This window comes from Oncorhynchus kisutch, linkage group LG15, assembly GCF_002021735.2.
Source record: "Oncorhynchus kisutch isolate 150728-3 linkage group LG15, Okis_V2, whole genome shotgun sequence".
NCBI classification, from domain to species: Eukaryota; Metazoa; Chordata; class Actinopteri; order Salmoniformes; family Salmonidae; genus Oncorhynchus; species Oncorhynchus kisutch.
Window position 1 is genome coordinate 38,581,689 of NC_034188.2, and position 15,762 is coordinate 38,597,450.

At 42.9% G+C, this 15,762-nt stretch overlaps 1 protein-coding gene across 1 annotated transcript in view; it reads left to right on the forward strand.

The window, feature by feature from the left end:
* The window catches only part of LOC109905279 (tryptophan 2,3-dioxygenase A-like), a 4,998-nt gene extending 2,236 nt beyond the window's left edge, over window positions 1–2,762 (forward strand). Inside the window, exons 6-12 of the mRNA XM_020502561.2 lie at window positions 1–117; window positions 244–351; window positions 468–579; window positions 696–753; window positions 838–917; window positions 1,393–1,483; window positions 1,611–2,762. The exon at window positions 1–117 is cut by the window's left edge and continues 70 nt beyond it. Of these exons, the coding sequence (XP_020358150.1) occupies window positions 1–117; window positions 244–351; window positions 468–579; window positions 696–753; window positions 838–917; window positions 1,393–1,483; window positions 1,611–1,764 (720 nt within the window). The 3' untranslated portion in view covers window positions 1,765–2,762. The remainder of the gene's footprint in view (window positions 118–243; window positions 352–467; window positions 580–695; window positions 754–837; window positions 918–1,392; window positions 1,484–1,610) is intronic.
* The last annotated feature ends 13,000 nt before the right edge of the window (window positions 2,763–15,762 follow it).

Below are 15,762 nucleotides of genomic sequence, written 5' to 3' on the forward strand. Positions count from 1 at the left end.
CCTGACAACCTAAGAGTCCCCTACAACAGGCGCCACTACAGGGACAACTTCAAAGGACATGAGAGTGAGATGCTGCTTAGATCTGAGAAGGAGCCTTGCCTGCTGAAATTGGTGGAGGTGTGTGAAAAGCAAAATAAATACTGAAACATTTTCAAATAGATCCCGTTTAAATACTTAGTAATGTTATTTCCCACACTTGATATTACAGCACTATTGAGCAATACTGTTTGTTGTTCTATTCAGAAATGGCTGGAAAGGACCCCAGGTCTTGAAGAGGATGGGTTTAACTTTTGGGTTAAACTGGAAGCCAACATCTTTGAAGGGTTGAGTCTTGAAAAAAATAAAATAGAGGTATTGGCTGTTTCAAAATAATCTAGTACCAAAAACTCACAACATCGCTTCTCATTAGGTTACTTACAGATAAAATAATCTGACCAAAAACGACAATATTTATCGTCCTTTGGCAGAAAATGCAAGACTCCGAGGAGAAGGAGGAGATGATGGAAGAGATGACGAAACAAAAAGAGCTATTTACTTCTCTGTTTGATGTCAAAAGACATGAGCATCTTTTGGGCAAAGGTGAGTGTTTAGCACCTAGCTCCAACAAACTGACTCAACAATTCAATCCCAATAATTTGTTTAAAACTACAGGACCCAGGTCTAAGAAACCATCTCACTTCCTGTTGTTTAATCAGGTGAGAGACGGATCTCCTACAAAGCTCTCCAAGGAGCTCTGATGATCTACTTCTACAGGTAAGAAGGGTTTTCTTAGTTATTTTAGACAGGCTTGTGTCTGTTCACCATTTGAGATGTAATTGCTACATTGTGGATTGTTAGGGAGGAGCCCAGGTTCCAGGTTCCCTTCCAACTCCTGTCCAACCTGATGGACATTGATACCCTCATGACAAAATGGAGATGTAAGTAACACCAAAACACATTTTATGTAAAGAACAGTCACATTTCTTTCAAACAGTGTCTGCATGCACAGGCTTCCCTTACACCATCTGTATTTTGGGGGGGGATCAAAATTAAGAGTACATATTATTATTGTATGGGATCATTATACAAACGTTTTTGAGAAAGATCATTTGAAAATGATTGAGTAAATACATTTACTGGTTTCTTTTCATTTTGATAAGATATGAGAATGCAATAAATTAAGGTTATTTGTTATTGTTATCTGTAAACCATTTTAGGGTTGTCATTAGATTTGGGGTGGGGTTGTGAGAAATTCTTGGGGGAAAAAAAAATGGGGTCCCAATAAATTCTGGTGGAAAAAATGGTGTCCCCACTGAAAAAGTTTGAATGCCACTGGTCTAGACTATAATTTCACTGTCAATTGACCTGGAACTGTTATATTAACAAGTGCAATATTTATCTTTTGTGTCTCAGACAACCACGTGTGCATGGTGCACAGAATGATTGGCAGCAAAGCAGGCACCGGAGGCTCATCTGGCTACCACTATCTGCGCTCTACTGTCAGGTATGTCATGTCTGTCATATATGATTAGCTATTGAAATAAACTGCATCCAAGAGTTACTGTCAAGCATATCATTATATACCCCTTCAAGAATGAGCTAAGTAGGTGTTTTTCTTCTCTCTCACACAGTGATCGCTACAAAGTCTTTGTGGATCTCTTCAACCTGGCCATGTTTTTGATACCTCGGCATTGGGTGCCTAAACTAGACCCCAATGAGCACACCTTCCTGTTCACCGCAGAGTACTGTGACAGCTCCTACTGCAGTAGTGAGGATTCAGACTAGCAGACTGTCGCAACTGTCTAAAGTGGTCGGTGCAGACTGAGGAAAGGTGCCAATGAGAGGAAGCCACTTTAGACCTAAGGAACATCTACATAATCTAGAGTGTCATACAAGCTAGCTATGACCTGGTAAAGTCTCACCTACACCCAATAATAGCGACAAGTAACTTAGTATATCATCATAACCACAAAGGCATCCCTCCCCCTCAGAACAGAACAGCCTCAATTTGTTGGTGCATGGACTCCACAAGGTGTTGAAAGTGTTCTACAGGGGGATGCTGGCCCATGTTGACTCCAATACTTCCCATAGTTATGTCGTGGTGGGCCATTCTTGAAACACACAGCAAAATGTTGAAGGTTAAAAAAACAGCAGCGATGCAGTTCGACACAAACCGGTGTGCCTGGTACCTACTACCATCCCCAGTCCAATGGCACTTAAATATTTTTTCTTGCACACATACACAATCCATGTCTCAATTATCTCAAAGGTCATGAAAATGCTTTTTTAAAATCTCTCATCCCCTGCATCTACACTGATTGAAGTGGATTTAACAGGTGACGTCAATAAGGGATCATAGCTTTCACCTGATCAGTCTATATCATGGAAAAAGCAGGTGTTCTTAATGTTCTGTATACTCAGGGTATAGTATATATATTGTTTATATAATATTGTGCTGTATTTAAAGTATGAAAAAGTGTGATATAATCCTGTACATAGCCTAATGAATGATAATCATGAACCCTTCCATGTACTTGAGTTCTGAATGTGTACCCTAAAGAAGTATATTGTTAATCTTTTTAGAATAGTATTATGTTTTTGTACAGTACTTCGATATTGGTGCATTGGGTGTTTATGTGAGGTAAGAGAAATTATATGTAGACTTCATTCAACATGTAGTGATAACATCAGCATAGAAATTATCACATGACTAAAAAAATAATATATTTTTGTAACAGAAGATAAAATTGTATGTCTCAATAAAAATATGTTATTGAAAAGTTTGCGAGGATTTCCTTTTTTTAACCTCCATGGGAATTGTCTTAAAGGGTTCCTTGAAGGGTTGATTGAGAAGTTGGCAGTATACGGAACACATGGATCCCTTTAAAGAACAAATGTCATCCATGGCTCAAAAGGAAGATTGAAGTCGCATTCTGCAATGCCTCAAGAGAGGAATGAGGTTGAAGAAAATAGGGGAGAGTTTACATAAACACGCACATAGGTCACCTAAGGGCTAGATTATATCAGATCCGCACTAGCCGACACCCGCATAGCAGTTATTTTGGTGGTGTAGGAGAAGGAACTGCCCCTTATGAAAAAGTAATACGGAATTGCTACACAAAACCTAGATTTGTGCAGTAGTGACTATTGTAGGGATTGTGTAGTGAACGTGTAGTTTACGCACTACCTAAGATACACAAGTAGAGTTTTGAAGTGTTTAGTAGGAAAACGGTAGTGTTTCCAGTAGTAATCTAGTGGACATTTGTACTACTTGATGTTGGTAGTAAATGAGTAGTCCAAACACTAGAGCTTCACTACACCGGCTTTTCAACAGTAATCAGGTAGATATTTACTATATGATGCTGGCATTAAATAGTAAAAACTCTACCTGATTACTACAGAAAAGCTTGTGTCGTAAAGCTGTAGAGTTTATACAACTTGATGTTGGGAGTAAATAAGTAGTGACCACACTAGAGCGAGACTTCCCCCGTTTTTCCAACTGCAGAAGACGAAACAGGAAGTAAACTCAGCAAAAAAAGGAAACGTCCTCTCACTGTCAACTGCGTTTATTTTCAGCAAACTTAACATGTGTAAATATGTGTATGAACATAGCAAAATTCAACAACTGAGAGATAAACTGAACAAGTTCCACAGACATGTGACTAATAGAAATGGAATAATGTGTCCCTGAACAAAGGGGGGGGGGGGGTCAAAATCAAAAGTAACAGTCAGTATCTGGTGTGGCCACCAGCTGCATTAAGTACTTCAGTGCATCTCCTCCTCATGGACTGCACCAGATTTGCCAGTTCTTGCTGTGAGATGTTACCCCACTCTTCCACCAAGGCACCTGCAAGTTCCCGGACATTTCTGTGGGGAATGGACCTAGCCCTCACCCTCCGATCGAACAGGTCCCAGACGTGCTCAATGAGTTTGAGATCCGAGCTCTTCGCTGGCCATGGCAGAACACCATTCACCATGTATTCCCTGTAACACACAGCGTTGAGATTGCCTGCAATGACAACGGTGTAACGCTCATTCCTTCACAATAAACGAGAATCCGACCATCACCCCTGGTGAGACAAAACCGTGACGTCAGTGAAGAGCACTTTTTGCCAGTCCTGTTTGGTCCAGCGACGGTGGGTTTGTGCCCATAGGCGACGTTGTTGCCGGTGATGTCTGGTGAGGACCTGCCTTACAACAGGCTTACAAGCCCTCAGTCCAGCCTCTCTCAGCCTATTGCGGACAGTCTGAGCACTGATGGAGGGATTGTACATTCCTGGTGTAACTCGGGCAGTTGTTGTTGCCATCCTGTACCTGTCCCGCAGGTGTGATGTTCGGATGTACTGATCCTGTGTTGTCACACATGGTCTGCCACTGCGAGGAAAATCAGCTGTCCGTCCTGTCTCCCTGTAGCTCTGTCTTAGGCCTCTCACAGTACGGACATTGCAATTTATTGCTCTGGCCACATCTGCAGGCCTTATGCCTCCTTGCAGCATGCCTAAGGCACGTTCACACAGATGAGCAGGGACCCTGGGCATCTTTCTTTTGGTGTTTTTCAGAGTCAGTAGAAAGGCCTCTTTAGTGTCCTAAGTTTTCATAACTGTGACCTTAATTGTCTACCGTCTGTAAGCTGTTAGTGTCTTAACGACCGTTCCACAGGTGCATGTTCATTAATTGTTTTATGATTAATTGGCCTAGCGTCATCCGGGTCAGGGAGGGTTTGGCCGGTAGGGATATCATTGTCTCATCGCGCACCAGCGACTCCTGTGGCGGGCTGGCCGCAGTGCGCGCTAACCAAGGTAGCCAGGTGCACGGTGTTTCCTCCGACACATTGGTGCGGCTGGCTTCCGAGTTGGAGGCAAACTGTGTTAAGAAGCAGTGCGGCTCGGTTGGGTTGTGTTTCGGAGGACGCATGGCTTTCGACCTTCGTCTCTCCCGAGCCCGTACGGGAGTTGTAGCGCTGAGACAAGATACTAATTACTGACAATTGGATACCACGAAATTGGGGAGAAAAGGGGGTAAAAAAAAAAAAATCTAGATAGAACCTTTTTTTCCAAGAGTGTAAGGTGAGTTTTTTTTTTTTTTTTTTTTTTTTACCTTTACCACTAAACACATTAAATAAATCATCTCCAGAAATGACTTTATCAACAGTGAACAGCAGTGGTAACACAGTGCTGAGCAATTAGAGTTTAAATATAGGAAAAGCTCTACTTAACTGATAAAAGTGTGCTTTTATAAAGCTTACTGCCCCATAACCGCTGCTATGAATGGGCCAGATACTCTCTGACCATCAGATATCACAGGGCCAACTGTCAATCTGTGCCAATACAACCACACACAAGAGCACTGCCTGGATTCTAACCACTAACACTGTTCGCTCCTAACACCTGAGCAACCGACTCCCTAAGACTACAGACAGGTCTCTTTGTAAAGCCCAGGGATCCAAGCCCTGGGCTGTAGGTCAATGAGAGTGTTGATTTTGGTTTACAAAAACATTTAATGGCTGATTTGCTACTTGTGGCTTATTTGATCGAATAGAATCTTAATGATCAGGTTGTTACGAGTGTACTGATAAGTAAAGACACATGACTACCCAACTTTCAGAAAAAACACTTTATAATCGTCACTAGTTACCACAGCCATAAAGTCATAAACCTCGCCTATTTTGATATTTCCTTTCTTAAAATGTGATTTTAAACCTAACCTTAACCAAACTGCTACCCTTATGCCTAACCCTAACCTTAAATAGGTTAGGGTTAGAAACGTTTACAATATAGCCAGTTTTGACTTTGCTAAGGTCACGAGTGGAAATCCTTTTGCCTGTTGTTCACACGAGTATCTGACGTCTCATTGGCTAGAATTGTCCCACCTGGACTTGCCTCCTCCACACTGCCTTCCATTTTTTAAGACATTTATTTTCATTGTTAGAGCAGCCACTAGATTATATGGTTGATATAATGAATCATCTGTGCCATAGTTTAAAAACTCAGTGGATAGTGCTAAAACAATGTAATATCTCAATTCTGACATCGTTATGCGGCTTTGCCATTGGATCCGATCGCAATTAGATCAGACCGTCTACTGTACACCTGTCTGCACAATCAGAATGTGGTTAGGAACTGATCACACGAAACTGCACTTGGCAGTGTATGCACCTTTAACTGAATCTCGTCATATTGTGGTACTCCATACATCCTTTATCATCCAGGAAATCTGCTTTGGGTACTCTTACATGTGAAACACTTGTTTTAGACAAAGGAAAAGCGCTCCCTGAATATAAAACATTTAATTTACATGGTGAACAAATATTCAAGGACAATGTTGCGTCAGGCAGTGTACTGAAGTTCAAACTCACCCAAACATTGCCTCACATTTTAATATTAACATAACCTTTGTTACCCCATGGCCTTCTCCAAGAGTTGTGTATTATCCAGTATGGCAACTCCCTGAAACTGAGGGTACAATGTTAATGTTTAGAATGCCCAGTCACACACTATGAACACAGCTGTAGCCAGAGTAATCCATGCATATGAAATTGGCCTCATATCATAACTTAAAGTAATAAAATGTAAAGATAATGACAAAATTTCACATCACTACAAACTGTCTCTGTGAGAAGTGTTGGGGGTAGCGCGTTACAACAGTAATATTACTTTTAGAAATAATAGCGTAACATAAAGAGTTACAGTAAAATGTGAGTAATCATGTCTGTTACATTTCCAAGTAACGTGCGTGGTGTTTCCATGGTCCGAGATCGACTCATTTCCTCATTAGTTCCCGAGCGAGCGGGGAAAGGCTGTTGGGAGAAAATGTCATGACAGCTGATATTTTCTTGTTTGTCAGTAGATGAAAACAACAGTCTGCATTTCAAGAGTGCATAAAATGTATTTTGCCGCAGAGGGGCCAGGCTATGGGTGTGGCCTATACTCTCATATTATCTTTGTTGTGCTGTAACCAGTGACCAGCACAGCGAGGTTGTCATGGTGGCAGGAGCAGTGATGCTGTATGACGTCACCCAGATAGTCCTGCCAACTGATGGCATCCAGTCACAGCAGGGGTTCCCATTTCATCAACCTGCCCATCACAGCCTCAGGACCACTAAGACAAAACACCATATTCACCCCACCGAGCAAAGACTGAATTGTTCATAGAATAAAATAAACCTAAACTTAACCTTTATTTAACTAGGCATGTCAGTTAAGAACAAATTCTTATTTTCAATGACGGCCTAGGAACAGTGGGTTAACTGCCTGTTCAGGGGCAGAACGACAGATTTGTACATTGTCAGCTCATGGGTTTTGCAACCTTTCAGTTACTAGTCCAACGCTCTAACCACTAGGCTACCCTGCCGCCCCATATTTTGTTGATTTGTGGTTGACATCTAGGTTAAACTTATTCAAATGAGACAGGCCAGGATTCAATTTGATCACAGATTTTTGACAATTCACCAATTAAAAGTTTATTTCCGATTGAGCAAATATGTGCAGGGTTTACCGTGAATGTGGTCTCCACGAACAGGGGAATATTGCCTTTACAATGTGCATTGAGGTCTACGCATAATCAGATTGAAGCCCAGCCAAAATGAGACAAAACTTGTGTAACTGAGATTAAGCCACTTAGCCTCTTTGATGCATCAGTATTGTGTTCATATAGTGATTAAAACTTAAATAATAATGGATCAAGTCAGGGATCAAAACACTCTGATCTTTAGGGCCTGACCTTTTTTAGGGCCAAACCAAGACAAACACCTTCAGCCTAACCAGGTCTCAGTTTTTTCTAGTCAGGAAAGTAAGAACGATAACGGGGCAACATTAAGTTAGAAGACCATTAACACGTTAACATAGCTTTAAAAGCTAAACAGGAGATGAAAAAAAAAAATCTAGTGCAAACCTAGGTTATAGAGGTTAACAAGAAGGTTCACCAAGGTTAAAGAAGCATGAAACATTAACAGTACAGTCACTCAGATGAACATTTTGAAAGACCTTCAGCAGTGTACGTGTGTAAATAAGAATGTCCCTATTCAGTGACTATCAACATCACATGTTGTTTCGCAGCGTTAATCACAGGAATAAGTTAGTAAACTTAACAAATGGGTATGAGCTTTGGAGACACGAGGCAGGCAGTGGCGGGAACCTCTGTGTTAATGAACTGCCTGGGTCTACATTATGTTGGTTTGGTAAACAGTGATATGGCATCTGAATCTCAGCCCTCTTTGAACCTTGGTACAGTACTTCATGAAAACATACTGTAACGACCCTGGGTTTATAAGCGCGGATATCGACTCTGCCGCTTGAGCATGGTTTTGGGGGGGTTCGAGGCCTGCTCCCTGCCTGTTTCATTACATTGGTGTCAGAAGTGATCGAACCTTGAATCCATGACAGTGTGTGTGCTTGGCCAGTGAGCGCGTTCCTATAAGTCGCAAGCTAACGTGAGGACGCGCTCTTTGAAAGGAGGGAGTAGTGTAACGACCCTGGGTTTATAAGCGTGGATATTGACTCTGCTGCTTGAGCATGGTTTTGGGGCATAGTCAATAGCGGGCAAGAAGGTTGAGGGTTCGAGGCCTGCTCCCTGCCTGTTTCAGTACAATACTACTACAGAAAAGTACCAATGCACTCACTCAACATGGGAATATACAGTAAAAGTTTGTTGCATCGTTTCATAAATCGCAAAAGAACCTAAGAGTATTTGTACTTAAAGTGTGCAGACAATATTAATTATATGTTCCTATATGACTGTGCTATATGCCAAGACATAGTCATATGTAACTGACCGCCTCTATTCGGACCTAGAAAATGGTATATCGTACACTGCAGTTGAGGAACAATGGGAAAGTCATTCTGCTGTACTGGAGAGCTCTTCTTGTCTACACCCAATCAGCATCATTCACACCCTCTTAAAGCTTAGCCCCACCCATCTCTTTAATCAAATCAAAATCAAATTGTATTTGTAACATGTGCCGAATAACGCAGGTGTAGACATTACAGTGAAATACTTACTTACAAGCACTTAACCAACAATGCAGTTAAGAAAACACTTTAAAAAAGTAAGAGATAAAAGTAACAAATACTTAAAGAGCCGCAGTAAAATAACAATAGTGAGGCTACATACAGGGGGAACCGGTGTCGAGGTAATATGTACATGTAGGTAGAGTTATTAAAGTGACTATGCATAGATAATAACAGAGTAGCAGCAGCATAGGAGAGGGGTGGGCAATGCAAATAGTCTGGGTAGCCTTTTGATTAGATGTTCAGGAGTCGGACGGTTTGGACGTAGAAACTGTTTAGAAGACTCTTGGACCTAGACTTGGCGCTCTGGTACCGCTTGCCATGCGGTATCAGAGAAAAAAAGTCTATGACTAGGTTGGCTGGAGTCTTGGACCATTGCCTGGTATAGAGGTTCTCGATGGCAAGAAGCTTGGCCCCGGTGACGTACTGGACGTATGCACTACCCTCACTACCCTTTTCAGTCTCCTGAGGGGAATAGGCTTTGTCATGCCCTCTTCACGACTGTCTTGGTGTGCTTTGCCATGTTAGGTGTTGGTGATGTGGACACCTAGGAACTTGAACCGCTCAACCGGCTCCACTACAGCCCGGTCGTTGAGAATGGGGGCATGCTCAGTCCTCCTTTTCCTGTAGTCCACAATCATCTCCTTTGCCTTGATCACGTTGAGGGAGAGGTTGTCCTTAAACCACCCAGTCAGGTCTCTGACCTCCTCCCTATAGACTGTCTCGTCATTGTAAGTGATCAGGCCGACCACTTTTGTGTCATCAGGAAACTTACTGGTGTTAGAGTCATGCCTGGCAATGCAGTCATGAGTGAACAGGGAGTACAGGAGAGGACTGAGCACGCACCCCTGAGGGGCCCCCGTGTTGAGGATCAGCGTGGCAGATGTGTTGTTACCTACCCTTACCACCTGGGGCGGCCCGTCAGGAAGTCCAGGATCCAGTTGTAGAGGGAGGTGTTTAGTCTCAGGGTCCTTAGCTTAGTGATGAGCTTTGTTGGCACTATGGTGTTGAACACTGAGCTGTAGTAATGAATGACATTCTCACATAGGTGTTCCTTTTGTTTAGGTGTGAAAGGGCAGTACGGAGTGCAATAGAGGAGTGGATCTAGGGTTTCTGGGATAATTGTGTTGATGTGAGCCATGACCAGCCATTCAAAGCACTTCATGGCTAGAGAGATGAGTGCTATGGATCGGTAGTATTTTAGGCAGGTTACCTTAGTGTTCTTGGGCACAGGGACTATGGTGCTCTGCTTGAAACTTGTTGGCATTACAGACTCAGACAGGGAGATGTTGAAAATGTCAGACACTAGTCAATTGGTCAGCACATGCTCAGAGTACAGGTCCTGGTAATCAGTCTGGCCCTGCGGCCTTGTGAATGTTGACCTGTTTAAAAGGTCTTACTCACATCGGCTACGTAGAGCGTGATCACAGTCGTCTGGACCAGCTCATGCATGTTTCAGTATTACTTGCCTCGAAGCAAGTTATTTAGCTCATCTGATGGGCTCGTGTCACTGGGCAGCTCTCGGCTGTGCTTACCTTTGTAGTCTGTAATAGTTTGCAAGCCCTGCCACATCCGACGAGCGTCGGAGCCAGTGTAGTACAATTAGATCTTAGTCCTGTGTTGACGCTTTTCCTGTTTGATGGTTTGTCGGAGGGCATAATGGGATTTCTTAAAAGCTTCCGCGTTAGAGTCCTGTTCCTTGAAAGCGGTAGCTTTACACTTTAGCTCAGTGTGAATGTTGCTTGTAATCCATGGCTTCTCGTTGGGGTATGTGCGTACAGTCACTGTTGGGAGGACGTCATCGATACACTTATTGATGAAGCCAGTGACTGATGTGGTGTACTCAATGCCATGGAAGAATCCCAGAATACATTTCAGTCTGTGCTAGCAAAACAGTCCTGTAATTTAGCATCTGCTTCATCTGACCTCATTTGTACAGACCGAGACACTGGTGCTTCCTGCTTTCTTTTTTGCTTTTAAGCAGGAACCAGGAGGATATAATTATGGTCAGATTTGCCAAATGGAGGGCGAGGGAAAGCTTTGTACGTGTCTGTGTGTGGAGTAAAGGTGGACTAGAGTTTTTTTCCCTCTTGTTGCACATTTAACATGTTGATAGAAATTAGGTAAAACTGATTTAAGTTTCCCTGCATTACAGTCCCCGACCACTAGGAGTAAACCTCTGGATGAGCATTTTCCTGTCTGCTTATTGTGGTACACAGCTCATTGAGTGTGGTCTTAGTGCCAGCTTCAGTCTGTGGTGATATGTAAACAGCTACAAAAAAATACAGATGAAAATTCTCTAGGTAGATAGTGTGGTCTACATGTTATCATGAGATACTCTACCTCAGGCGAGCTAAACCTCGAGACTTCCTTAGATATCGCGCACCAGCTGTTGTTTACAAATATACATAGGTTCGCCACCCCGTGTCTTACCAGAGGCTGCTGTTCTATCCTGCCGATAGAGTGTATAACCCGCCAGCTGTATTTTATTAAGCCGCGACTCGGTGAAACAGTACAGATGGCAAAGGCAGATTAGCCACTCGTCGCCTGATCCTCACAAGGCACCCCGATCTCGTTCTGCAAAATCTCAGTTTCTTTCTTCTGTGAATGACTGGGATGAGGGCCTGATCAGGTGTTTGGAGTATATCCTTCCCATCTGACTCATTAAAGAAATTTTTTTTTTTACAATTCAAGGTAATTAATCGCTGTTCTTATATCCAGAAGCTCTTTTCAGGTCATAAGAGATGGTAGCGGCAACAATACTTTGTACATAAGTCTTTCACATGTGAGGCGATGTGCTAAACAGAGTAAGTAGTTTAGTAAACAACTAAAGATTTCAAAACTAAAAGTAGTAGCCTACAATAAAGAAAAACTCAAGGTAAAAATACACTCTCGTCCTTGACCTATATCCTAATCTGACTCTGGTGCAGGTCATGTTGTTCTTCACCTTACAGTCTCTGGTAAACACACACTAGATCTGGTAAACACACTCTATAAGTTTGTTACATGCACAGGATACAGGAGGTCTAACCGGTACAGTGAAATGGTTTCTTGCAAGGTACCAATATAAAAAACAGAAAGTGTCCAGATAAAAATATTTTATAAATATTAGATGATGCTTGGGTCATGTGAAGGAAATGGGTATTTTCTAAATAAAGAATATGTACGCTCACGACGCTGCACCTTGGTCCTCTTCCTCCAACAACCGTGACAACGCCATCATGTGACTGAGAAAAGAAATGCCAATTCCAGTTTCTGCCTTATATGAATGAATATTCTGACTGTTTCCCCAACTTCACCCTAGTCTGAAAGAAAAGGACAGCGAGAAGCCAATTCCATGCGTGTGTATGCTACATGTACAAATAATTTCAATATCTTGTTCATTAAGGTCTTGTTGATTACATAATGTTTTACTAGGAACACTGCAGCAGAAGCGAACTCCTAGCGAACTCTTGACTCCACTACTCTTTTCTGCATGAGGCTACAATAGATCGAGTTTTCAGCAAGCTGTGAAGCCAGCTGTAGCCTATTGCGTGATTGTGTTTATGAGTCTCTTTCTAAATGTGTGTTTAATGATTTTCCTTAAAACACATATGACCACAAATATTGTATTTGTTCATATGGGCAGAATACTGTGTATATATAGCCTACAGTAATTGATTGAGTTATGGCCTAAAATAAATGTGTTCATAATATGCTAGGGCGAGTAAAATGGTCAGAGTAAGCTATTCTCTCATTTGTGTCTTGAAGTAACTAGCAAGCTGCACTGCTGTTAGGTCAAAACGCTCGGATCAACCCTACTTAGGGTTAGGTAGGTCCCTTTCTAAATGTAATGCGTTACAGTTACTAGTTACCTGTCCACAATTGTAATCAGCAAAGTAACTTTTGGAATACCCAAACTTCAGTAACGTAATCTGATTACATTCCGTTACTTTTAGATTTACTTTCCCCTTAAGAGGAATTGAAGACAAAAAATGTATGTTACCAATTCAAATCAAATTGTATTTGTCACATACACATGGGTAGCACATGTTAATGCGAGTGTAGTGTAATGCTAGTGCTCCTATTTCCGACAGTGCAGTAATATCTAACAAGTAATCTAATAATCTCCAACAATTACCTAATACACACAAATCTAAAGGGGTGAATGAGAATATGTACATGTAAGTATATGGATAAGCAATGGCCGAGCGGTATAGGCAAGACGGTATAAAATACAGAATATACATGTGATATGAGTAATGTAAGATATGTAAACATTGTTAAAGTGGCATTATTTAGAGTGGCATTGTATAAAGTGACAAGTGATCCATTTATTAAGTGGCCAGTGATTGGGTCTCAATGTAGGCAGCAGCCTTTATGAGTTAGTGATTGCTGTTTAGCAGTCTGATGGCCTTGAGAATTTTTTTTTCTTTTTCGGTCTCTCGGTCCCAGCTTGATGCACCTGTACTGACCTCACCTTCTGGATGGTAAAGGTGTGAACAGGCAGTGGCTCAGGTGGTTGCGGTCCTTGATGATCTTTTTGGCCTTCCTGTGACATCGGGTGCTGTAGGTGTCATGGAGGGCAGGTAGCTTGCCCAGGGTGATGTGTTGTGCAAACTGCACCACCCTCTGGAAGAGCCTTGCGGTTGAGGGCGATGCAGTTGCCGTACCAGGCTGTGATACAGGATGGTCTTGATTGTACATCTGTAAAAGTTTGTGAAGGTTTCAGGTGCCAAGCCAAATTCTTCATCCTCCTGAGGTTTAAGAGGCGCTGTTGCACTTTCTTCACCACACTGTCTGCGTGGGTGGACCATTTCAGCTTGTCAGTAATGTATACGCCGAGGAACATGAAGCTTTCCACCTTCTCCACTGCGGTTTTGTCGATGCGGATAGGGGGGTGCTCCCTCTGCTGTTTCCTGAAGTCTACGATCAGCTCCTTTGTTTTGTTGACGTTGGTGAGAGGTTATTTTCCTGGCACCACACTCCCAGGGCCCTCACCTCCTCCTTGTAGGCTGTCTCGTCATTGTTGGTAATCAGGCCTACTACTGTTGTGTCGTCTGCAAACTTGATGATTCAGTTGGAGATGTGCATGCCTGAGCACGCTCCCTTGTGGGCCCCAGTGTTGAGGATCAGCAAAGTGGAGATGTTGTTTCCTATCTTCACCATCTGGGGGTGGGGGGGGGGACTTCCGTCAAGAAGTCCAGGACTCAGTTGCACAGGGCAGGGTTCAGACTCCGGGCCTCAAGCTTAATGATGAGCTTGGAGGGTACTATGGTGTTGAATGCTGAGCTATAGTCAATGAACAGCATTCTTACATGGGTATTCCTCTTGTCCAAATGGGAGGGGGCAGAATGCAGTGCGATGGCGATTGCATCGTCTGTGGATCCTTTGGGGGCGGTGAGCAAATTGAAGTGAGACTAGGGTGTCAGGTAAGGTAGAGGTGATATGATCCTTGACTAGTCTCAATGCACTTCATAATGACAGAAGTGAGTGTGACGGGGCGATAGTAATTTAGCTCAATTACCTTTGCTTTCTTGGGTACAGGAACAATGGTGGCCATCTTGAAGCATGTGGGGACAGCAGACTGGGATAGGGAGAGATTGATTTGTCTGTAAACACTCCAGCCAGCTGGTCTGTGCATGCTCTGAGGACACGGCTAGGGATGGTGCGAGGGTTAACAAGCTTAAATGTCTTACTCACGTCAGCCATGGAGGAGGAGAGACCACAGTCCTTGGTAATGGGCAACATCGGGGGCACTGTGTTATCCTCAAAGCGAGTGTTTAGCTTGTTCTGAAGCAAGACATCAGTGTCCGCGATGTGGCTGATTTTCCCTTTGTAGTCAATGATTGTCTGTAGACCCTGCCACATACGTCTCGTGTCTGAGCCATTGAATTGTGAATTGCGACTCCACTTTGTCTCTATACTGACGTTTTGCCTGTTTGATTGCCTTACGGAGGGAAAAACTACACTGTTTGTATTCAACCATATTCCCAGTCACCTTGATGTGGTTAAATGCGCTTTCAGTTTGTGCTAATGCTGCCACCTATCCACGGTTTCTTGTTAGGGTAGGTGTTAATAGTCAGTGGATACACTTCCTACTAAACTCAGCCACGGTGTCTGTGTTTTCGTCAATGTTATTCTCGGAGGGTACCCGGAACATATCCCAGTCCGCGTGATCAAAACATTATTGAAGTGTGGATTCCGATTGGTCAGACCAGTGTTGAATAGTCCTTAGCATGGGTACTTCCTGTTTGAGTTTCTGCCTATAGGAAGGGAAAATAAAGTTGTGATCAGATTTGCCAAAGGGAGCAAGGGAGGTATTCTTTGTCAGGTGAACAAAAGGACTTGAGTACTGTATGTTATCACAATCACACCATGAGTAGTTAATCATGAAACATACTCCCCCGCCCGTCTTCTTCCCGGAGAGATATTTATTCCTGTCTGCGCAATGAACTGAGAACCCAACTGGCTTTACCAACTCAGACAGTAGAGAGAGAGACATGTTTCCATGAAACAGAGTATGTTACAATACCTGATGTCTCTCTGGAGGGAAATCCTCACCCTGAGCTCGTCAACTTTATTATCCAGAGACTGAACATTAGCGAGTAATATACTCGGAGACGGTGGGTGATGTGAGGCTCCTGAGTCGGACTAGAAGTACACACCGAATATCTCTTCTCCGCTGTCAATGTTTTGGATCAGCCTCTAGAATCAGTTCAATTGCACTGGGTGGTACGAACAAAGGATCTGATTCGGGGGGAAAGAAATACTGCAAAGTTTCCTTGTTGCTTATAGC